Here is a 24,780-nt window from a genome sequence, read left to right as displayed (position 1 = left end):
ACGGTGAGTAATTTTTCTGTGACTGTGTTCCGATATCTGTCACCGAAGTCCTGAGAGGTGTGGTTCAAGTTCGGTTATCTCTCGAGTTAAAATGTCGGCTACGTTAAAACCTTACTTAAATGCCGTCCGCCACACGCTCAATGCGGCCATGTGCCTGGATCACTTCTCCTCACGGGTGGTCGAAAGGTACAACAAACCGGAAGTTGAGGTTAAATCGAGCAGGGAACTCGTCCTCAACCCCGTCGTTATATCGCGAAACGCGAACGAAAAAGTCCTCATCGAATCCTCAATCAACTCTGTGAGGATCAGCATTATGGTGAAGCAAGCCGATGAAATAGAGAAGATCCTTTGTAAAAAGTTCATGCGATTCATGATGATGCGCGCTGAAAACTTCGTCGTTTTGAGAAGAAAGCCCATCGAGGGATACAACATCAGCTTCCTCATCACCAACTTCCACACGGAGCAAATGTACAAGCACAAACTAGTGGACTTCGTCATCTACTTCATGGAAGAAATCGACAAGGAAATAAGCGAAATGAAACTCGCGGTGAACGCGCGAGCGAGAATCTGTTCGGAGGAGTTCCTCAAGCGATTCTAACACTAAAGCCGAAAAACTGTTCACATGTTGTGTGTGTCACTTCGTATTATATTCAACTGAACTCCATTTCATTCAAATTTGGAGATATGTATATATTCCTGTGTAATGTATACCGAGAAGATAAAACGTCTTTGATTTGTCAAGAAAAACGGTTGATTTACTATGTGCGATATGTGAGTCATTAAAAGGAGATGGTGAATTTAAAAAAATATTTGTTGATGATTTAAAATGCTGTTTTAAAGATATTTTTTACGGTATGATCGACAATTACTCCTCTTAAATTATTACTGCTTATTCTAATTGCACTTCTGCAACCTCCTATGTCAATTAGACTATGCGTTACTTTTTAAAATGAAATCTTCAAGCCTTACTTGTCCACATTCACTGCTACTACAGATGGTAAAGTAAAAGCTAGCACATTTGGCTACATTCCAAGAGGTCTCGATTGGCAACTACAATATGCTAGGCATTTTATCAAAAATATGAATTGCCTTGCTCTCATTATTTATGATTGCTTATTAACTTTGCTTTCATTGATTTAATTGCTCTATGAAGATTTAAAACTAAGATTCAAATAATAAAGTTTAAATCAATAAAATTTCAAGCCTCTGGTTAGTTTAGTCAACCGCTTATTTGGGGTAAATATCAAGGAATGGTAATCAAACCAAGAAACTAAAAGTAACTTTTGTCACTTAAGATAATAATCCTCTTCTTTGGAATAGTAATAAGAATGCAGTTATTGATCTTATTCAACACCAATTATTAGATGTGTCTGGTTGTCGTTCAGTGGTTAGTTTTGCAGTCAAAGTCAAAGTTTCTGGGCTTAACTCACATCAAAACAATTTCATACCTATTTCTAAATAATCAGCCGCTTCGGCTCATGAAAATAGTATGAAATTGAAATATTTGTGCATATAATAAATCATATAAGGAATGCACAAAAAAATATTTTTTATGAAGCAGCATTTGTGCCTGTGACTAGCCAAATTATATTATTTTTGAAATCTCATCAAAGATGAAGAAGAATATGGAAGTCGGTATTTACGGGGCTACAGATTTTGTGAACAAGTAAGAACACAGAAGGAAATATCATCAGCACTAATTATCTAAACAGATGTAGAAGCACAAATAAATAAAAGACATAATACACTTGATATGTTCCTGCAGATATTACTTGTTTGAACCTACGTACTTTTTATTCAAACTTCAACTTATCACTGTTTTTTCTACTTTATTTTCTTTTTTTGTGACATTCGAGATCTAGGCTCTACTCTGTGCATCACCTTTTACAGCTCTGTTCAAAGCCAGGTTTTTCCGATCTTTGCAGGATGATCCCTGCCTTCTCTTATTAATTGTTCCACATAACTTCTTCATGGTCTTCCTCTTCTATACCCCTCTTGTATTTTTAACTATGTTCTTGCTCAAGAATTTATCAATACAATAAGAAGAACCGATGACTGTATTTTAATAAAAACAAAATTTTGTTAGAAACTGAAGTTTTTTTTTTGACATGGGAGTTTGCAAATTTATAATTAGGAAATTATTTCCGGGCATAAAAAATTGTACATTGATTTTTCTGGGTTACTGCGCCCTGGTGTGGCGATACTCTTAATAAGGCTTGTCCCTGCAAAGACGCCTTAAATGTCAGCTTTAAGAGAATATACTCGCAATGGCAGAATAACTTGTAGATGAATCAATTACGGTGATAATTTTAGATATCTAATAAATAGATAAATTGAATCAAACTGTTTTTCTATTTTCACAGAATTTAATCTATCCTGTGGTAGGTATTTAAAAAACCTAATTTGTTTCACAGTGTATCCTGCAATATGTGGGACTGATCATACATGAAAACAGTATTAAAATAAAAACTTTATCTATTACTTATATCCTGGAATACACCGGATGTGCAATACAATGTTAAAAATAATATCACGAGTGTATGGACCCTTTCCCAAATTGATTTATTCATCATCATACATTTATTCAATTTGAGTCAAATTTGCTAAAAACAAGAAAAAATACTTAACTGGCTCTAAAAGAATTTTGCCAGAAAAAAAAACACTATTATTTTAAAACTGATCTAGCTCGGTTTGATAACATTAAATTATACATTTTTACGCTATTTTTTTATGTGTTACAAACACTGAAAAGCACTATAAAAATCTACAATATTAAATTCTGGTAATTGCCAATCAGTGTATGTAATGAACCAACTGAAAATTCTAATTCATTTGCACCTAATTTGTCAACAATTCGTGTATATTATTTATACTTACTACTTGTTATTTTTCAATAAAAAATATTTGCAAATTTTTCCCATTCTGCGAAGTTACTTACGATTTAAATATTTACAGTAATTTTCTTCTTATTTTTTAATTGGTATTTTTTATTATGTATATTTCATATCACACATGTCTATCTTTTAATAACTTTTTGAATTTGTTATTCTTTCTCGCAAGGATAAGAGGTTTTTATAAAATATTCAATGCAATTTTTTTTGTTCAGTGTAATAAAATATGCGTATCTTCCCATTCAGGCAAAATTACTGATTTACAAATAGAAAAGCCACTTTTCCCTGCCCATGATATAAAACGCCAAAAAAGCCTTTTTTAGCCTTGACTTGTTTGCGAGTACATATGGTTTTTCTGGTCTAAGTTTATACCCAAATCTATAATCATCTCGTATTTTGAGCTATAATACGTATAGGGTATTGATGCCGTTTTTACAATACGTTCCTGCCCATAGAATTATGGGCAGGGAAAAGTCACCATAACATTTTTAAACTTAATAATTACTTTTCTCTCAATGATGATGTCTCCTGATCATTTTGTATTTTGTGTTTCCAATTCAGGAGCTTATTTAGTTAGAATTCTAATGATTTAAAATTTATTATCTTTAATATTTCATTTACCAAAATGTGTTTTTGTAAGAATATGAAATTAGTATACATATTCTATTTCTAGCTTAATTAATTTTTCAACTTGATTTAATATTATGTTTCGTAAGTTTTTTTTTCTTTCCAGTACAAATTTACTAATAAAAAATATGCAGGGAAATATCTACTTATTTTAATTGACTTGTAAAATATTTTGGATTGTGTTTATTTCGCTGGCTTTAATTTAATAATTTTATACTAATACGTTGCTTTATTTACTCAATCTTGGAAGTGCCAAATGATTATGATTCTTTTTTTTATTTCTTGCCATACTTTTTTTACGATTAAAGTTATCTTCAAGCCTGGTTTCTGAATTAACTCCTTAAACGCTGCTGCCACACACATCTGTGATAATATACAAGTCTGTCTGATATGCTACTATCACTTAATTTAGTTCAAAACTTAATTTACTGGAATGGTATACTCATATTATAAATATTTTTTTTAATATGGCTTGGTATTTGTGTGTATCTGTTAACATCTGTCTAAATAATGACAAATAAATTTTTTTGGCCTTCGTTGAAAATGTCTTCAAGAAAGTAGTGAATAAACTATTGCCAAAAATAGTTTCAAATATTTGGTCTCAAATAATTATTAGTTTATGGTAAAACCTATAGAAATTGTCACAAAATAGAAGTTTAAAAAAAAAATTATTCTTTGTTCTGACAAATTCTGTGCATTTTAGAAGTTGGGTGTTAAATCTCAAAGATACCATCCATCCTACTCAGCTAAAACACTCTGTGGAAACCAGGCTTAACTCTTTCTTTCAAATCTACTTATTTGTTCTGTAAATATGTAGTCCTTCAAAAACGTATGGTATATATTTTTTAATTTCAATTATATGTTTTTTTTTCACGCAAAACACTATGTCACTAATAATTAAGGTAGATAACTGACAGTTTCAGTTGTTATGATTCTTATGAACAGAAATTCTGGACGTTGTTATTAGTATATTACCTTGAACATTTAGTATTTATGTTTACAATAAACACTATTTTTATTTTTTTATTACAGAATTATTTAAAAGATTCCACGCAATTATGATAGCTTTAAGGAGAATTATGGTATGTGCATACAGCATAAGCTAATTTTTAAAATAAATAACAAAACTTATCATTTCAGCTATGTGTAATTTATGATCAAGAAAACATTGCATCATCTGATGCAGTGCCCTATGCACCATTTGTAAAAAAGGGACAAAGAAATAAATATTGTTATTATAAGGTTTCAATGGTAGAGGCCTTTACACGAGCACACTTAACTATGCAACTAGTGCAGTCCACGCTATCACTCTGGTTAAACCGTATTAGAGGTAACTGGCTACATATAAAAAAATACCAAATGCTTTGTTAGAGGTAAGGAGTGTACTTGCCACTTTTGAAAATACTTTCTTTTCTGTGTCAAAGACTATCCACGCTGTAAAGCGCGTAAGTTTTAAAGCCGCTAATGTCATAAAGTTGATGTTACATGTCACACTTTTGGTGCACAGTACTACGATTATAACACCAGTTCATTTTCAACCAAAGGCCTTGTTGTTGAAGGTTGGTCCTGTAGAAAACGCCCGCTGTATGTGGATACCAAAATTCAGATAAATAATTTTGATCAAACCAATTATTATTCTATTGATATAAAAACGAAAATAAAATTATAAATAATTGTAATCTGTTTATTTATTTACTCTCCTATTTGAAAAAATATCATTCCCATTCAGGTAAAAATCATAAAGCGACAAATACTATCCCAACATTTTTTGAGAACTTTTTTTTCATTTTTGTGTTTGTAAGAAAGAAAGCCTCTCATATGCACTTTATTAATTTTTTTAAAAATATTTTGCTGGGCAATAACTCTTCTACTGACATCTTTTTACCAAGACATATTTTAAATAACGATACGATAGTCCACTATATAATTTTCTGAATTTTGTGCCAGTTGTTAACACTCTTCCGTGCAAACTGTTGTTTATCTGATGGTTTTAGCTGTTATTTCTAAAATGAAACATGAATTTCACTGCTGTAAGTCAAAACTGTTAACCTATTAAATATATGATAAGAAATAAATCCTACATCAATGTAGTATGAGCGTCTACAGTTTCATAACAAATGGGGATTTTATTTGAAAATTTATTTATGTAAATAAAATATTTTTTCACAAACATTACAATCCACACTGATGCACAGACCACTTTTGAGACATTGTTTTTCAAAATAATATGACATAAACTGAGAAAAACACAGCGCACAGGTTTGACATTTTTTATATTATATGTAATGAAATATCAATAAATATTATTAAGTATATCACAAAGTTTTATCTGGATGTCCTCAGGGTGTTTCCTTTGCCTTCGAAAGCTTTGAATTGATCAGTTAATTCCTTTTCATCCTTAGGTGCCGCGCTGGGTTTAGGCGTTCTCAGAAATCTTAGTGTTCCCACCACATAATCGTAATCGGGAATTCCCCTTACATATGTCTGAAACAAAATGAAATAACTTTTTAAAAAAGCTTATTGTATACAGTAATACCGCTAGTTGCTGATGCGGTATGTAGATCTTTACGTAACTTTGATTTTGTGTAAAAATTTTGAATTGAATAGGTGTAACTGTGTAAGTAAAAACCACATATGTATTACATGAGTATAATACACATTCATACTATGTATTTATTATTACATAGTTTATGAAAGAAAAAAAAACAGCAAAAATAAACTTTATCAAAATTTCAAATAACTTGTTTATAACTACTTTATTTTATACTGTTTTTGTCTATACATATCTGAAGAATATGATATATTTATTGAACCAGTTGGAAAAACAGTTCAAAATAAAAGTAGTTAAACAAGTGTTAATATTTATCAAGGTTTAAAAAAACATTTATAAAAAAAAATACAGAAGTACCATGTTGCGTGTTTGCTTTGGAATAAGTCCAACTTGATGTCCTGTTAGGATGTGATTTTTTTTATATTTCATACGATGATACATATCTGCCTCCAAAGAGGGTTTTAAATAAATATAAGTGATTTTTCACTAAAATACTTATTTACGAAAAACCTGGACTGGTGCCTAAAGCGCAGGATTGATAACCTTGCCTTCATATAATTAACAATCAAAATAAAACCGCTTCGATGATGCAGAGCCCTATGCACCAATGAATGCAGATCAGGGTAAAACCAATAAATAGACACGTCTAGCACTCATTAATTAGGATAATTGGAGTTTTGTATTTTTATGTCATTGTTAAATGACAGCTGTCTGCCACTTTTAAAAATGATTGTACTAGAGCCTTGTTAACCTCACCTGTCTCATCCTATTCTGGTCTTCGGAAGTACTGTCCAGTCTCTTCTTCTGCTTGCCGTCGAGCCGCACGCCCTCGCCCTTGAAGGGCACAAAGCCGGCCGGCTCCGGCATCAGTGCGGCCAACTCCTGGTCCAGCCCGCTCCCATCGCTGGAGGTCCCGGGCTGCGGGATCCTGTGATCCTCTTCCTTGTAGCCGACTGGCGGAGCAAACTCCACCTTAACAAGAGACATAATGGGATCTTAAGAGGAAGAGAATGATAAAATGTTCACTGTTTAAATTGTCAGCATGATTTGCAAAGCCTCTATATTTATAGGCGTGGCTGCAGGTACTAAAGTAAGGTAGGGAAGAAAGCAGATATAACATATTCATCACAAAACTGCGATCTAAAATAAATACTACGCGTCATAAGTTTGCTTCTAGTAGCAGGACTAAAGTGGCAATGGGCAGGACATGTTGCGAGACAAGACCCTACAAGATGAACCCCTTATATTTTAAGATGGAGGCCTTGGGAGAATAAAAGAGGCGTAAGACCTCAAAAAAGATGGAGGGCTAAAGAAAAAGAGGATGAGTTTGATTCCCACCAATTGCAAAATGAGTTCAAGAAATATTTATTTGTGGTTGGTCTGGGTGTTTGCAACATATTTTTAACATTTAGCTTTCCTATACTTACTATCCTAGCCTCTAAAATACAGGCTGTGCGGGTAATTTCTCTTTTAATTACTGCATACAACTTACATTCATATCGCATTCAATGATGGTGACGGCTGGACCAGGTTTAGTCTCCAAAACGCACAGTTCATAGACCTTGGAGTTATACTTGATAGCGATCACATCTCCAGTTGTGAGGCAAGCGAAGTTACGAAGACCATTTTCAAGAACTAAAATAGAAAAACAAGGACAAATTAGTATTGTGGTTCACTAACCAATTAGTTTCATCGTAAGTGATTAGAATTTACCAGCTTTAGGATTGGTGATATCCAGAAAATCCACTGAGAAAGGTTTGAATCTAGAGAATGTCGCAACAGGTATGGAAACACTTTCTATGAGCACACTCGTTCCTTCTTCCAGCGCCAAATTATCCATCATCTAAAATTAAAATACACAACAAAATGTATATACAGTGAAACCTCTATCCATCATTTCTCGAATAATCATTTTCCCGGATGTGTCATTTATTTCTTCTACCCCGAATTCATTTCATACAAAAATAGATTGAATAGATCGTTTCTCTATCACCATTTTACTGCATCGTTTGAATTACGCTGCATATTTGGTATATTTTGTCTGTGTTTTTTACATTCTTCTCAATTTTGTTACATTCGACGACAATATTTCAACGTGTGGGATAGAAATTATTGAATGCTTGTGTGACGCGAAGTTAACTGATACAGCAGAAAAGGTCGATATTGATGAAGAGGAGTCGTTACCTGGACCTTCATTTTCAGAAGCATGCACTCTTATTTTTTAATTTACATCTTAAATTTTTTTTCTTCTTAGAATTTTAACCTACCAATGGTTATGGGAAGAAGCTATCTTTATCTGATCGTATCTCATTGTGTACTAACTTCTTAATCCCGCATTCATAGTTTATTTCAATAGGTTCCTTTAAAAACGATAGATACAGATTCACTGTATGTAATTCGAGGACTTGTTTTTATTAGTTTGTTAGTCCTCCATCTCCTTCTATCCTGTACCTCCTGCTGATATCTCTTGTTTATTGTTCTATTATTATTACTCTTTTTTATTATAACCCTGATTTATTTATTTTAGTCATTTCACCATATATTTACAAAAAGGTTACCGAGTCTAACACTCTACTTATCATTCATCGTTTACTTTGTGTAATACAACACAAAAACTCTACTTCACGACTACCGGTTTCTGAATAATTTTAGAGTTTTTAAGTGGTATTACACAAAGGGAACAATGCTTTTAATATACAAAATATATACTGGGTCTTTCTATGCCGAGGGCACATTTTACAATACTTGTTTAACAAATAATTGGTAAGTTACTTGTTTTTCATGGATCATGGAATCATGGATTACATGGCCGAATGACATGATCTATTTTGCATATATGCACACCATTACCCAATTTTATTATTGGTTTTAGAATTTATTGATGAAATACTCAAAGTTCCTTAAACCAAATGTGACATTTCTTTGATTTTGTTTCTTCAATTATTAGTGATTTTTTCACTATAAAATTTACTCAATATTACCCTGGACTGGTACCTGAAGCGGAGGGCTGATCACCTTCCCTTCATGTGTTAACGATCAATTTGATAACACTGTATTTATATGAAGCAGTGCCCTATGCACCATTAGGGTGCGGATAAGGGTTTTAAAATTATCCACATCTTGCAACGGAATTGACATTATATGGCGAACAAATGACCCCTAACTCAGAATTTTTCCTAATCAATAGAGTTTGATCAAATAATTAAAGACAGATTATAGCTTACCCAATGAGGTAGGTAAACATTCCCTTCATCCGCAACAAACTCGAGAACTCCGCAATGCGTAATCCTCTTGGTTTTCTTATTGGTCAGCTTGAACATCATGGGGTACTCGATATTTAAGCGGGTGAGTTGTTCCAAGGCAGAGGGAGGCATGATTACTGAAAAATGATCATTATAACTAGTAATACTGGTTTAGTTCCAAAAAAATTTAAAGGTCAATATTTAATTATTAATTTTAATTTCACATCATACATTAAGTCTGCATTCAAGTACCTAGTAGGTTAAAAAAAAAATCATATTGCCTACATAATTTGACTGTTTGTTGCCTTTTGTATGCTGACGATGCTGTTCTTCTTGCCGATAGCAGAGAAGACCTGCAGGCGTTGGTGACAAAAGTGTATAATGTGTGCAAGGAAAGTGATTTGTTGACGAATATTAGCAAATCCAAAATTATGGTTTTTGAAAGAGAAGAATGTAGATCTGAGTGTGGAATATTGGTAAACGGAGAGATTTTGGAACAGGTAGATGATTTTGTATATTTGGGTAGTATGTTTTCTAGGGATGGAAAGATTGATAGAGACATAGAAAGGAGAGTGAATGCTGGGAACAAAGTGAATGGTGCACTGAAATCAGTTATAGCAAATAAAAACCTATCAGCGGAAGCTAAACTGGCAGTGCACAACGGAGTCCTGGTTCCAACTCTAATGTATGGAAGTGAAACATGGAGTTGGTAAAAGAAAGTAGACTGAATGCAGTCGAAATGCGATCTCTCAGAAGAATGTGCGACAAAACGATGTATGATAGATGTGCGAATAGTGAAATAAGGAAGAAATGCAAAGCTGAGATAAGCATTATCGATAAAATTAAGAAAGGTGTGTTGAGATGGTTTGGACAAGTAGAACGAATGAGTGAGGAAAGAACGGTAAAACAAATTTATGAGGCGAATGTAAGTGGAAAAAAGAGTAGAGGATGACCGAGAAAAACATGGCACAATCAGGTATGCCAAATACTTGAAAGTGGTCAGGTTAGGAGTCGTAACAATCGGCGAGTATGTGTGAGGAGATGCATGAATGTGGAAGAGGTGAAGAATGTTTGCAAAGACAGAATAGTGTGGCGTTCTATTCTCTCTGCCTACCCCTGCGGAGAAGCAGCGTGATGGTTAGTTAGTTAGTTAGTTAGCCTACGTTTCGATTTCAAAGTTTTTTTTTAATTTAGTTAAAAAAAACATATCACCGAGATAAAATATTTGTCATAAATAATGCCTTAACTTCTTGGTAAGCATTCTATTATTTTCCCATATCAAATAATCACCAACAGTGATCAAAATTACTAGATCACCAGAGAAAAAAAGCAATTGATAACTGAAATGCATGCAAAAAAGGTACATCGTCAAAATGAAATTTTCCTCGTCAAACAAGGCTAACAAAAAAAAAACAAAATTCACAAAGCTTCAATAAAAACAACAAAAGTAAATAAAAAATATTTTAACATTTCATTAGTATGCTAGCAACATTCTGCTAGTTCAGGAAAAGACCCAGCAGTACTTTTTGAAACGATTTAAGCTTTACAACATTTTAAGTGTGTCCAAATACTTGTTCACAAATCTGGATTATCTCCAATTAATTAATAAATTAACTGGTCAAATTATTAGCTTCAATAATAAAAATGAAAATGATATTTTCTGGCGTTTCTCATGTATGTGATTATAACCCAGGATTCGGACCTTACATACTGATATAAGAGTTCCTGCTCAATAAAAAGCTTCTTTTCCTCTCACCAATGGATGTCTCTAGTGAAGTTCTAGTGATTCAAGAACAATGTTTCTGAATTGGTTCATATATATATATATATATATATAGAACTTCCAAGAATTTGAGTAGTGTTGTAATTGAGTAGGTTGTCAATAATGGGTAGAATTGGTGAATGTTACACGTGTGTAAAAGTGATCACTTGAACCAGCCTATGACGGTCCTCAGCCCCGTAAATGCCCAGACTTCCATATTCTTCTTTGATGAGATGTCAAAAAATAATATGATTTAAGCTTTCGCCATCAAAATTGATCTATGTACATTCTAAAGCAATCATACTGTATATTGATGAAATGTAATTTAATTAAGTGCGATGAAGAAAATATTTTTTTTAAAGTCTTATTTTTACTTTTATCTAACTTATCTTATCAAAACAAAAACAACAAAAAAATAACCCACTTTTCCCCCCTCTTTCTACATCTTGTCTTTCATTCCCAGGTAGCATGGAGACTGAATAGCATCGATAGGACATCTCGAAAGGCCTCGTTATCTCGTGGAACATGTTGAATCCGAACTGAAACTGTAAATAAACATAATGCAATGAACTGGAACAAAGGAAAATGTGAAAGATACTGCATATAGGAATGTTAAGCCACCATTTTGATTGTTTTATTTAAAGCTTTCGTAAATAAACAACGCTTGATCCCGATAAACTCCTTCTTAAATATACTTAAAGCGTAATATTTATTGTTCAACTTGGTACGAATGTTTTCTTTTTATTTGACGTTGACGTTATGTGATGACATGCAATTTGGAAATTTTGACGTTTCTTTCTTTATTTTGAGTTGTTTTAAGTCAGTGTTGCCAATGCTGAAACGAAATAGCCAGAAGCAAATATTTCTGTGCGTTGGTAAAAAAAATATGTTATGGGAGAGACTGACCGGAGCATTTCGTCGTAACGTAATACTTTACGATGCGAGCATTCGTATGTCACTACAGCGAGCTAAGCGCTCCATCCATAGTTTCGGATGTTCGCCGATGCTCACCGCGAGCGATGTTACGACGTTACGTTACGACGAAATGCTCCGGTCAGTCTTCATCTTTAGTTTATATATTTGTAGGTACCTAAGTACAAGTACATTTGTAGGTACTAAGTAGAAATACAAGAAAACCCAATAATGATCACCAGTGAATGAAGAAAAATTGTCGCAGATAAATTTTCTTTAGCGGTAGTATGAAACTTTGTTTATTCTCATATTGAAAACCAAAAGATGTACTTCGCTAATAATCATGCTACCTAATAATTATGCTAATAATGTCCTGTCCGCCTCGTGGTATACAAGAGGTCCCAGGTTCGATTCGCAGGAGGGGCTAAATGAATATTTATAAAATAAATATGGGAGTGATTTTTCTCTCCCATATTTATTTTTTATTTAAGTGAATGGCTGATCATCTTTCCTTCATGCGTTAGCGATTAAAATAATACTGCGTTTATGCACCATTGGATGCAGATAAGGGTTTAAAGATAAAGAATATCATCCTTAGCTGGTTCACTGAAAAGGAAAATTGTTCTTCATTTACTGCAATCACGTTTTACAATATTGTATTTTCCATTTATCACAGTAGTACTCTTGGTTCATTATATTTTAAATGCAAACAAAGAAGAAAGATCTAATAATTATAATAAATATCCCTTTTTTTGATTAGTGGTTTCCTTTTATTCTTGAAAATATTTTCACTTTTGAACATGATTTTAATTTTACTTTTCATTTTTATAACCCAATTACAAAAAAATCCTCAAAAACCGGTACCGTCGTAGAAAACTATATGGCCACATAGTGACATATCTTATAGCACTTATTCAATAAATCTTTCGCTGTGTATGTGGCATCCGCTAACGAATCCTTTTGCAACTGGGTGTCTTGTGGGAGGCCGAAAGTGCCCGATAATAGTATTTTAGAAGTATTATTTTATAATAATAAAATATTGGATTCGAAAAAGTTAAAATCTGTCAGTGTAAAAATTATTGACGTTTGTAAGGAACTATTTTCTCGTTATGTGCGCCATGTTGGGTGGCCACTGGCATTTACGTGAAGTTTGTTGAGTGATTTGACAGTTTTTTTTATAAATCTAGTTATAAGACGATAGTGATTATAATTTACAGTTTATTCTTCTTTCGTTGTGCGATTGGGATATTTTTTGATTAATTCACAATGTCGCAAATACTGCCCATCCGGTTTCAGGAGCATTTACAGGTTTGTACTTTTGATTGCCGTAGAAAGCCGCATCGAAATTCGCGGAATTACGTTTGTCGTGTGATTATTCTTGTGTGAAATGTGTTTTATGTCGTGGTTTATTATCAGTACGATGCAATTCACGCTGTTAATTAGCGTCAGTACGCATTCGGTCTGATATTTTCATTGCGCAATGTCTGCAGAATTTCATTGACAGATCGGATCCACCCCCTCGCCGCTTTCTTTACGCTCGCATTTCGGAATTATTGATTTGTCCCACATCCATTATTCGAACATATGTTTTTTGACACTCTGAAATTAAGCGCTTAAGTTCAATGTTTACATCTAAACTATATTTCCACCGGTCATTAAAATTCAAACAATTTCTTTTGTCAGTTAATCTCTCGACCGGAACACCCCGCGCTTCGCGAGTCTAAATGAATTCATCGTGCATACAATTTCGAAATCATTGTTTTAAATACAAATTTGCGTCATGGCTAACGCTTAATTTTCTCCTTTGATTTCTCTTTCGACATTTGCCGGCATTCGCGTCTCTTAGTTTCTGACATTATCGGGACCGACAAAGTTTATCGCCTTCCTTCGACCCCCGGCTGCTATTGTTTTTTTTAATCTTTACAAACTGGGCGTGATGATAGCGTGAGTCATCGTCGTAAAAACTGTATCAAATAAAAAGTACTCAGATGTGTGCATGTAGCACAATATGACAAATCTCAGCGCGATAAATTGCCGGCCAATTAAGGTTTTTTCGTAGTGGGAGCATCACAGGTGTCGGAGCCTAAGAGAAATCTAGTTATGTTTTATAAAAAGTGATAGCCACTGTATTTTGTTCTAATTCTGTCTCTCCCATAACTTTTTTTTCTCCACATTGAATTGAAAATTATGTCTCAATTTTGGAAAAGTAATCATTTTTAATTAATGCAAAAAATCAAATAATTAATATTTGAAGTATTTCAGTTTTATGATTTACGAAATAAAATTACTTTATTAGTATAACATTTCCGGCTTCAAATTATGGAATGAAAAATCTACATAAATAGTTGCGTTATATACATATTGTGTGCAATGAGTTACTAGGAATATATATGTATTGTCACATAATAATATGTAAGAAATATGTAACAACAAAATAAGACTAAGTATAAAAATTATTTTGTTTAAACTTACAAAAAAAGATACTTTATAACCTTTTATACTGCAAAAGAAATCGTTTATTTTAAAAGCATATTTATTTTTAGTATAAACCCATAACATTTTTTAGTTAAAAGTAATTTTTTTGTTGACGGAAATCATTTAATTGAACTATATTTTAGTATGAAGGCAATAAAAATAGTTAACTAACTAACATCACGCCGCTTCCGTAGGAATAGATAGAGAGAATAGAACGCCACACCACTCTGCATCTCCTCATACATCCTCATACACCCGCCGGTTATTTTGACTCCTGACCTGACCGCTTTTGAGTATTTGACCTACTTGATCATGCCAAGTTTTAAAGGAAATCATTAGTTATTTTAAACTTGCCAAACCAACAATAATAATAAAAAAACTAATCCAGGATTCGGACCTCACATGCTAATAAAAGAGTTTCTGCTCAATAAAAGGCTTCTTTTCATCTCACCAATAGACGTCTCTAGTAAAGTTTTAGTGATTCAAGAACAATGTTTCATAATTCATATATATAGAACTTCCAAGAATTTGAGTAGTGTGGTTCTCAATAATGGGTAGAATTGGCGAATGTTACAAGTGAATAAAGTGATCACTTAAACTAGCCCATGACGGTCGTCAGCCCCGTAAATGCCCAGACTTCCATATTCTTCTTCATCTTTGATGAGATGTGAAAAATAAAAAATAAAAAAATAAAACTATTTATATTATTGGATAATGGTTGAACGTACCTCATTTTCGAAAATGTATCAACAATGCCCAATGCTTCCTGCACCTGTCATATAAAAAAATATATTAATAATATGTAAGTTTGTTCTTGGCTGTTATTTTGTTTGGGAACCAGGGATTAAATGGCAGTGACGGTGTTTATCAGTGAAGTTTAATCTACGACAGTGTTTAGTTTCATGCTCTGATAAATGTATAATTTTCATTAATTTCAATGGAATGGAAACACCCACATAAATTCCAGCACTTTTTTATAGTTTTTTTTTTATTTAAAAAAAAGGAATAACCTGCAAGGGTTTTATTCTTTAAAGCCATGCCTGCGGGTAGGATCCTATGGGCGTTTGTGCACTACATGGAATTACACGGAATTAGCATATAACGTAGGTTAGCATATAAAACGGATGATTGGCTTGGATTAGCTTGTGCTTTTTTCAGATTGGTGCGTGAACACGTTGCGCGTTAATTCGATCATGGTAAACTGTCGTAGTCGCTTTCATTTTTCAAAATCGGACAGCCGAAGGGTAAAATTTCGTGTAGTGCACAAGCGGCTTATGGATGGAGAAGATACGTCGCTCACTCCTTTCAAGAACGTCATAAATCAAAAAACCTGATTTTTCAGGAGAACGTTTTTAATGTTTAAAAACATATTACAATGTGTTAAAAATAAATATCAAGCCACTTATTGAACTTTTTAACGTGCAACAGATCTTTCTAGGTAAAACCTGAAGGTATTTTCTCCATTCAAAAAATATTTAGTATATTTAAAAAAATAATTAAACAATACCTTTTCTTCAAAATGCAAAAACAACATTTTCTGCCCTGCAGCGGGTAAATATTAAGTTAAAAATATGGCTCTTTTTCTGAGATATAGTACATTTTCTGGGGATTCCGAAAACATGCACATATTGACAATTTTTTATTTATGACGTTCTTGAAAGGAGTGAGCGACATATGAAAAATACATAATACACACACACTCACATTAATTGAAAATAAAATTATCCCAATATAACTAACTAAAAATATACTATCCCAATATTTTGATTGTAATTTGTATTTGAGTGGAAGAATATCTGCTACATAAAATACTTACTCAACATAACCACAGATGATGCGAAGAAATTTTTTTATTTCTTTATTTTAAATTCTTTTGCATTACATAGCATAAATTCAAATACAAAAAATATTAATAAAAAATAAAAATGAACACATAAAAAGATCCCACAAAGGCATGGCCTGTGTGTGGGTATACAAAATAAATAGTCATAGTACAGGGTATAAGGGTATAGGTTTCTAAGTAGAATTAGTTAGTACAAAATAACAAAAAACTTAATATAAAATACAAAAAAATACTAAACTCTCAGAAAACAATTTTTTTTAAATAAAATTAAAAACTTAAAAACATAAAAAAGATGAAAAAGTAAAAAAAAGTAAAAAGCTAGCGATCATGTGCTAAACGAAAAAGCTTAAATCTGTCTCTTCTATAAATAATCTAAGCAAATTTTAAAATTTACACAAACTTAGGGAATTAACATCTAACAAATAGTCTTTGTGGAATAAGTTGAACAGTTTTGCAGCCATGAAAAATGAGTGTCTTTGCGCAAGTCTGGATTTACAAAAAGGGATTTCTAATAAATTATTAATTCTTTGGCTAGATCTATTATTATTTTTAGGAAATAAATGTTGGCGCATATAAACATATTTTAGACACTGTTCGCAATAGATTTCTCGTAGCTCCAAAAGTTCAGCTTCCTGAAATAATTGGTTGGAAGAAAAAGTAGAATTTTTTTAAAGCATGTTTTTAATAATAAGTTTTTGGACTGTTTCTAAAGGTTTTAAATGACTATTGAATGCTACTCCCCATCCAATTATTCCATTACAAAGAGGAGACTGCAATTGCATGTGAATGGTGTCAATTAAAGTGAAAATAAAAAATAAAAAATAAATAATAATAAAATAAATATATAAATATATAAATATATAAATATATAAATATATAAATATATAAATATATATATATATATATATATATATATATATATATATATATATATATATATATATATATATATATATATATATTTATTTATAAATACTTTTGGGAAAACGGTGAATTTTACATGTGTATAAAGCAACCTCTTGCATCAGCCTATGACGGATCGCAGGCTCTGTAAATAGCCACTCATATACAATGAACCCCCTGCAATGTTGAGATAGGTACCCCTTTATCTTAGGGAATTTAATAAGGGGTTAATGTTTTTTATTGTATTTTTACATTTCAACTAGCGGAAATATCTGTCATGATTCATTTCAAATTGTAATACAATTTTAAAATATTTATTTCCCTTTAGCATTATAGGGCGGTTTACTGTATTCTTCTTCATCTATGTTGAGATGTCAATATACATAGAAAAGACACTGAAATATGTATAAAAAAAAAAGCACGAGAACATCATTATTTATATAACATAAAAATGCTGGGACTCTGGCAAATTAGTCTAGGAAATGGTTAAGACACACTATTAACCCTTGCAAGTTCTCTCGGGACTTCCCCCATTCCGGCCACCGGTTGTGTCTGTCCGGGAAGCACTGCCTGTGTGGCCATCTGGCCATTACTTTACGCTTTGTGGCCAAATCGAGAAATGGCTCGACTCGCGGAAAGATAGGACATGATTCACTAAGTCAGCGTTATGAAATAGCACATACCTTGTATGAATACCTATTTATTATTCAAGAATGTACTTATTTTGTGTGTAATGCAGATGTTCATAAATCAATATTATGAATCAGCAAACTATTCTGTGTTTATTCACATTCAGTCGGTTTTTTTTTGGTAAAAGTTTAGCTAAAACTCGCATACATAGGGCGTTTGGTCCACTACTTGGAATTACTCGGAATTTTACCGTTTTAAAACGACGATTGGCTTAGATTGGCTTGTGCTTTTGTCTATCTTTCTTCAGATCGGTGCGTGAACACGTTGCGCGTAAATTCGATCACGCTAAACTGTCATCGCTTTCATTTTTCAAAACCGGACTGCCAGACGGTATAATTCCGGGTAGTGGAGAAGTGCCCATACGGCACTTTGTAATAATTTGGCTGGCAGAATCAAGAGATTAAGGTAAATTAAGTCTCCGATTATTGGCCACTTAATTTTTTTTATCAGTTGTGACATTCCGGAAATACTATCAATTTCGGGGAAATTTGCTATTTGTTGGTAATCTATAAGTATAGTCTTTGTCCGCCTCTGTAGTGTAATGGTCAGCACGCTCGGCTACCGTTCTGGAGGTCCCAGGTTCGATTCCCAAGGGGGGTAAAATAAATATTATAAGGGTAATCTGTAAGTATAGTCTTTGTCCGCCTCTATAGTGTAATGGTCAGCACGCTCGGCTACCGTTCTGGAGGTCCCGGGTTCGATTCCCAAGAGGGGTAAAATAAATATTATAAGTGATTTTTTCACTGTAATATTTATTCAATATTACCCTGGACTGGTACCTGAAGCGGAAGGCTGATCTCCTTTCCTTCATGTGTAAACGATCAAGATGACGCAGTGCCCTATGCACCACTGGGTGCGGATAAGGGTTTTTATTTTTTTATCATATAAGTATAAATGAAAATGTAAATTCCATGAATTGATTCGGCAGTCGCTTTGTGGTAATGTCTATCCATTTTTAATTAAAATTTTAGTTGGTAAATACCACTCTTTCTTAAAATCTATTGCGACATATCGCTCACTCCTTTCAAGAACGTCATAAATCAAAAATCGTCAATTTTCAGTTGTGCATGTTTTCGGAATGCCCAGGAAATGTACTACATCCCAGCAAAAGAGGCATATTTTTAACTTAATATTTACCCGCTACAGGGCAGAAAGTGTTGTTTTTGCATTTTGAAGAAAAGGTATTGTTTAATTATTTTTTTAAATATACTAAATATTTTTCAAATGGAGAAAAAACCTTCAGGTTTTACCTAAAAAGATCTGTTGAATAGTAAAAAGTTCAAGAAGTGGCTTGATATTTATTTTTAATACATTGTATTATATTTTTAAACTTTAAAAACGTTCTCCTGAAAAATCAAGTTTTTTGATTTATGACGTTCTTGAAAGGAGTGAGCGATATATTTCTATGCATTCCACATCATTTTCAAACACCGTATATGGCATTTTGACATCTCAACATAGATGAAGAAGAATATGGATGTCTGGGTATATTTACGGCCCAACATGGGCTAGTTTGTATTCGATCACTTTATACACGTGTAACATTCATCATTCTACCCATGATTAACAACCACACTCCTCAAATTTTCGGAACTCATATATTGTATTTATGTATCACATAATTCACAAATTATTTTATGTGTGAGTTCTCGGCAGCATCTATGGTTGATCTGATCAAGCTTTTTTATTATTTGTAAATACTCAGACCTCTATATTTTTCTTCATATGTACATTGAGCTGTCAAAATGTTAAAATAACTCCTCGGTGGAGAAAACCCAGATTTGTGAACAAGAATTTGTACACATCCAAAATGTTGTGTATTATTAGTTTGAATTCTATGCTCAATTGGGTGATACAGTGATCTGTAAAAATAACTTACAATTTTATTTAAATTTATTATTATCAATAAATGCATGAATGAAAATGTCCTATATTTTCAGTCGTAGTCGTACAGGAGAATGTGACCAACTAACAAAGCATAAAATGTTCAGGAGGGCTATTTAAGTCACTTTTGCTTGGCAAAAAAACAAACATCAGTGCAGTTAGTCATTTTTAACAAGTCAATATATTATGCTTCTAAGTTTAAAATCGCTTCGGGATTTTTTTCAGGGCAATATTAAGCTAGTAAGATATCAAATAGTCAATAATCACGTTTTAGTAAAAAATGCACTTGGTCACTTTCTCCTGTATGACTACGAAGTGCGCATTTGTATAATACAGCAACTGTAGACAAAAATTCTTATATTTTTGGGCTCTAAATAAATAACCCATACCATTGTAAGTGGATTTTTATTGCACTTTGTTCATAGATGGCAATATGCGCCTTATATTCCACTGAGAGACACAACATCCATGCCAAATTGGCTTGTATTACGGCTGTATGGGTAATATTGGCTTACATGGTGTCTTTTTAGGTCATATTTGCCCAATTGTCTGCCAAGAAATATGGGGCTCTGCTGTTATAGTTCTTTGGGCTTCTGTTTCAAATATTCGTTCTATTCTTATACCTCTACAAACAGTTGCTATCGTTATATAAGTAATATCCCAGTTATGATGTTAGCTACAATAGATGTAATGACATTGTTACCAACATTCCAAAACCATACATAATACTGCTGTATTTCAATGTTTTGTTCACAAATTCTCGATTTGCTCCACTTATACGAGTTTTAATGACGGGGGGTAAAATGAATATGAGTGATTTTTTCACTGTAATATTTATTCAATATTACCCTGGACTGGTACCTGAAGCGGAGGGCTGATCACCTTTCCTTCATGTGTAAAACGATCAAGATAACACTGCGTTTATATGACGCAGTGCCCTATGCACCATTGGGGTGCGGATAAGGGTTTTTATTATTATTATTATTATTGTACGAGTTTTAAAGGTTAGAAGCAGAAGAAGTATTTTTTGAAAACCTTTTAAGCGATCACATTACACACTTCAGGTACAAGTCCAAAGTGTCATTAAATAATGAATATTTGTATAAAAATCTTGAAAATTTATGTTTAAAAATACATATCGCCTCTTTGAAAAATTCATCAAAAGTGTACAATTTCCAAAAATATTCAAAATTGAGTTAATATGTGAAAACATTTGGTATCACCAGTATGCTTCTCTTAAATATTGACGAAAGAGCGTAGTTGAACAAACGCTCGCTTTGTTGCAAAGTTTTAGTCCATATTTAGTATAATGATTTCATAATTGTACTGAAAGACATAAATATTTTATAAAATATTATGGTTTTACTGGGAAATTTTTTTTTCCTTAAATTGAATTGCATTTAATATTTATGTTATTAAATTAACATTTTATCAATAAAAGTATTAAAACTCAAAATCTCTATATTTCTGACCGGCTACTATATAACAAAATAAATATATAATTTCATCTTACTTTGAAAGAGAGATAATGTAACAAGTAAAAAATAAAAAATAAATGTTGAAAATATCGTTATTATTAAAAAAATCTTCTTCTAACCCTTATCCGCACCCCAATGGTGCATAGGGCACTGCATTGTATAGAAGCAGTGTTATCTTGATCATTAAATACATGAAGGAAAGGTGATAAGCCTTCCGCTTCAGGTACCAGTCCAGGGTCATATTAAATAAATATTAGACTGAAAAATCACTAATATTTATTTTGACCATCTTGGGAATCGAACCCGGGACCTCCAGCATGGTAGCCTCAAAATGACTATATTAAAACTCAAAATGACTATATTTCTGACCGGCTACTATATAACAAAATACATATATCATTTTATCTTACTTTGAAAAAGAGATAATGTAACAAGTTAAAAAAAAAAAAAATATCCGCACCCCAATGGTGCATAGGGCACTGCATCGTATAAAAGCAGTGTTATCTTGATCGTTAAATACACGAAGGAAAGGTGATCAGCCTTCCGCTTCAGGTACCAGTCCAGGGTCATATTAAATAAATATTAGACTGAAAAATCACTAATATTTATTTTGACCCTCTTGGGAATCGAACCCGGGACCTCCACCATGGTAGCCTAGCGCGCTAACCACTAAACTATAGAGGACATTAAAAAATATAACTTGTTAAACCTTTAAAACGCTCTCCTGTAAAATAAGTAAGTTTTGAGATTATACAGTTTTAATGTGAAGAGGCGATATGATGCAAATGAATAATAATATTTATTAAATTGCTATTTTAAAATGGGGCGTTGAACGCATGTGAATACTATAAATGATGTCTTATCATTCTATTTACTGTTTTCCTATGTCGTGACCCTTTCATTGTGGGCACTGGAGCTCCTTTAAGTGGTGTCAATAATTGACCCTTATACTTGTGGTCAACTTCCTGAGTAGGTCCTGTCCACTGCTTGAACTTACCTCTGAACCAATCTGTTCTACGTGTATATTTAGACAAATTTATCTATAATTTTCATTCAATGGATTTTGTTCGTTGCTTTGTTTTTACGACAAGATAATAATGATTGTAAAAAAGGATAGTTCCACTTATCTAATCACACAATAATCGGGAAATAATTAATTTGCCATATATATCTATCTACACACAGTAAAAGTACAATTTGTTTATCTTAATATAAAGTCTATTCACAATTATTTTTCCTCTAGTTTTTATTTTAGAATTTTTAAAAAAAAAATATTTTATACTGCCAAATAAATAATTTTAAAAAATGTTTACAGTTATTTTACCTTTATTTTTTTTTTTAATTATTTATACTGCCAAATAAATAATAAATAAAAAACTAGAGGTAAAATAACTGTGAACAGACTGTAGTCAAAGATGATTATTAAAAAAAATTATACACTTGTTTAATACCACTTTTATTTCATTACACACTACTAGTTTCAAAAACTACAGCTGTTTTCCGTCATTCCACGTCTGTTTAACGTCATTCCACAAAGTTAATGCTGAATCAATAAATAATATATTCAAAGTTCATAATTTGAATAAATGTTACATTTTTGATATCTCAACATAGATGATGAAGAATATAGAAGTCTGGGTATTTACAATTTACATAGTTTATGATCTTATGATACAAGAGGTCACAAAAAACAGGCCACTTCACAGGGAAAATGAATTAATTATTATAAAAAATTGCATAATTTATGAAACTCTTTTTTTTTTAATATTGCTTTAAAGAATTACATTTATTTATTTTTTTATTTCCTCATGCACATAATTAAGAATTATAATAATATGCCCTCACTGAGTTTTCCCGTGCCGAGGGCACATTTAACAATACATTATAAAGCTAAATGAAAGAAAATTGTTTATGACATGTTATCAAATATTACATGGCCGCATGATGCGATCTATTTCAAATCTACCCACTTCCATCATCCATTTATGAATAGTTTAACGAATAATAATCAAAGTTCTTTCAACCAAAATTAGATTTAAGCGTGGTTATTTGTGTAGCATTATCGATAAAATTAAGAAAGATGTGTTGATATGGTTTGGACATGTGGAACGTATGAGTGAAGAAAGAACAGTTAAACAAATTTATGAGGCGAATGTAGTTGGAAAAAGAAGCAGAGGAAGACCGAGAAAAACATTGCACAATCAGATATGCCAAATACTTGAAAGTGTGTCAGGTTAGGAGTCGTAATAATCGTCGGGTATGTATGAGGAGATGCATGAATATGAAGAGGCAAAGAATGTTTCCAAAGACAGAGTCGTGTGGCGTTCGATTCTCTCTGCCTACTCCTGCGGAGAAGCAGCGTGATGGTTAGTTAGTTAGTTAGTTTATGTATTGGATTTTAATAACCAAAGTGTTAACAATGCTATGCTTGATTTGGAACACTAGAATGTGGTTGACATTTGATAATATTGATGTTTTGTTTTGTCTCCTTCCAGCTCACAAATGTGGGCATCAACCAGGCGTCGGTGTCGTTCAACACGCTCACCATGGAGTCGGACAAGTTCATCTGCGTGCGCGAGAAGGTGGGCGACACGGCCGAGGTGGTCATCATCGACATGGCCAACCCCACGGAGCCCATCCGGCGCCCCATCAGCGCCGACTCGGCCATCATGAACCCCGCCAGCAAGGTCATCGCGCTCAAGGGCAAGGCGGGCGTCGAAGGTGGTTAGCGAATTCAGGAATATCAACTCCAACTTGCCCCCTACTCCGTGTACCCTATTTTACACACCATAATAAGCACTATTATCCGCAATGGTCAGCACGCTCGGCTACCATTCTGGAGGTCCCGGGTCAAATAAATAATATTTATTCAATATTACCCTAGACTGGTATCTGAAGCGGAGGGCTGATCACCTTTCCTTCAAGTGTTAACAATCAAGATAACACTGTGTTTATATGTTGTAGTGCCCTGTGCACCATTGGGGTGCAGATAAGGGTTTAAAGAAATTAAAATGGACTACTTATTTTATTCTAGATATTCATAATTTCACTATCTATCACCCTTTCTAGGAATTTAATTCCCCCCGAATACCGAGTGGCGACTATATTTACAAGCCTCACTTCTTGAATTTTCCATATTTGTTATACGTAATAATTGTATTGTTATTTATTATAATTGCAGACAGTTGATATAATTTAATTTTAAATTTTTGGGTAATATGTCCAAAATTAAACAAGGTTATTGGATTCAATTCTACATTTTGCATGTATATGATAATATGTGACACGTTTTGTCTTATTCTTGTGTCGGGTTGTAGTTCCGTGGTTAGTGTCGTGGACTCGTAGGTCAGAGTTTCTCAGTTGAACCCACTCTACCACAATTTGATACCTATTTCTAATAATGAGCCTCTTAGGCTCACAGAAATAGTTTAAAATTGAAATATTTGTGTAAATAATAAAAACACAAATATTTTTCTTTTTTAAAACTATTAAGACACTGTGAGTGTTTGATAATGTCTTAAT

At 32.9% G+C, this 24,780-nt stretch overlaps 3 protein-coding genes across 4 annotated transcripts in view; 2 read left to right on the top strand and 1 right to left on the bottom strand.

Annotated features, from left to right (window-relative positions):
• Window positions 1–2,654, top strand: LOC148310936 (actin-related protein 2/3 complex subunit 4-like). Its single transcript, XM_088257556.1, has one exon. The coding sequence runs from the start codon at window positions 92–94 to the stop codon at window positions 596–598; it is 507 nt and encodes a 168-aa protein (XP_088113682.1). The 5' UTR covers window positions 1–91; the 3' UTR covers window positions 599–2,654.
• Window positions 2,655–5,774: 3,120 nt separating this feature from the next.
• On the bottom strand, window positions 5,775–11,895 carry LOC148310935 (ubiquitin fusion degradation protein 1 homolog). The gene is made up of 7 exons (XM_088257555.1): window positions 11,695–11,895; window positions 11,498–11,618; window positions 9,294–9,448; window positions 7,783–7,912; window positions 7,562–7,704; window positions 6,826–7,041; window positions 5,775–6,002 (listed from the first exon to the last, which is right to left on the bottom strand). The coding sequence occupies exons 1-7, from the start codon at window positions 11,695–11,697 to the stop codon at window positions 5,844–5,846; spliced, it is 927 nt and encodes a 308-aa protein (XP_088113681.1). The 5' UTR covers window positions 11,698–11,895; the 3' UTR covers window positions 5,775–5,843.
• Window positions 11,896–12,918: 1,023 nt separating this feature from the next.
• LOC148310934 (clathrin heavy chain-like) overlaps window positions 12,919–24,780 on the top strand; it is a 38,517-nt gene continuing 26,655 nt past the window's right edge. Inside the window, exons 1-2 of one of the 2 annotated variants that reach the window (XM_088257551.1) lie at window positions 12,919–13,293; window positions 23,754–23,982. In XM_088257551.1, the coding sequence (XP_088113677.1) occupies window positions 13,252–13,293; window positions 23,754–23,982 (271 nt within the window). In that variant the 5' untranslated portion in view covers window positions 12,919–13,251. The remainder of the gene's footprint in view (window positions 13,294–23,753; window positions 23,983–24,780) is intronic. The other variant, XM_088257553.1, reaches the window with a different exon arrangement.

Source organism: Brachycentrus maculatus, unplaced genomic scaffold, assembly GCF_059751285.1.
Source record: "Brachycentrus maculatus isolate JH-2025_06_01 unplaced genomic scaffold, ASM5975128v1 h1tg000082l, whole genome shotgun sequence".
NCBI classification, from domain to species: domain Eukaryota; kingdom Metazoa; phylum Arthropoda; class Insecta; order Trichoptera; family Brachycentridae; genus Brachycentrus; species Brachycentrus maculatus.
This window is presented reverse-complemented; position numbering and strand designations above follow the sequence as displayed.

What these genes read in the sequence shown, in the direction of transcription:
- LOC148310936 (XM_088257556.1), top strand. Translation starts at nt 92, where the DNA reads ATGTCGGCTACGTTAAAACCTTACTTAAATGCCGTCCGCCACACGCTC.
- LOC148310935 (XM_088257555.1), bottom strand. An exon ending in TATCACCAATCCTAAAGCTG is followed by an intron (nt 7,705 to 7,782) that starts GTAAATTCTAAT and finishes TTTCTATTTTAG; the next exon opens with TTCTTGAAAATGGTCTTCGT. An exon ending in ACCAGAATAGGATGAGACAG is followed by an intron (nt 6,003 to 6,825) that starts GTGAGGTTAACA and finishes ATTTTGTTTCAG; the next exon opens with ACATATGTAAGGGGAATTCC.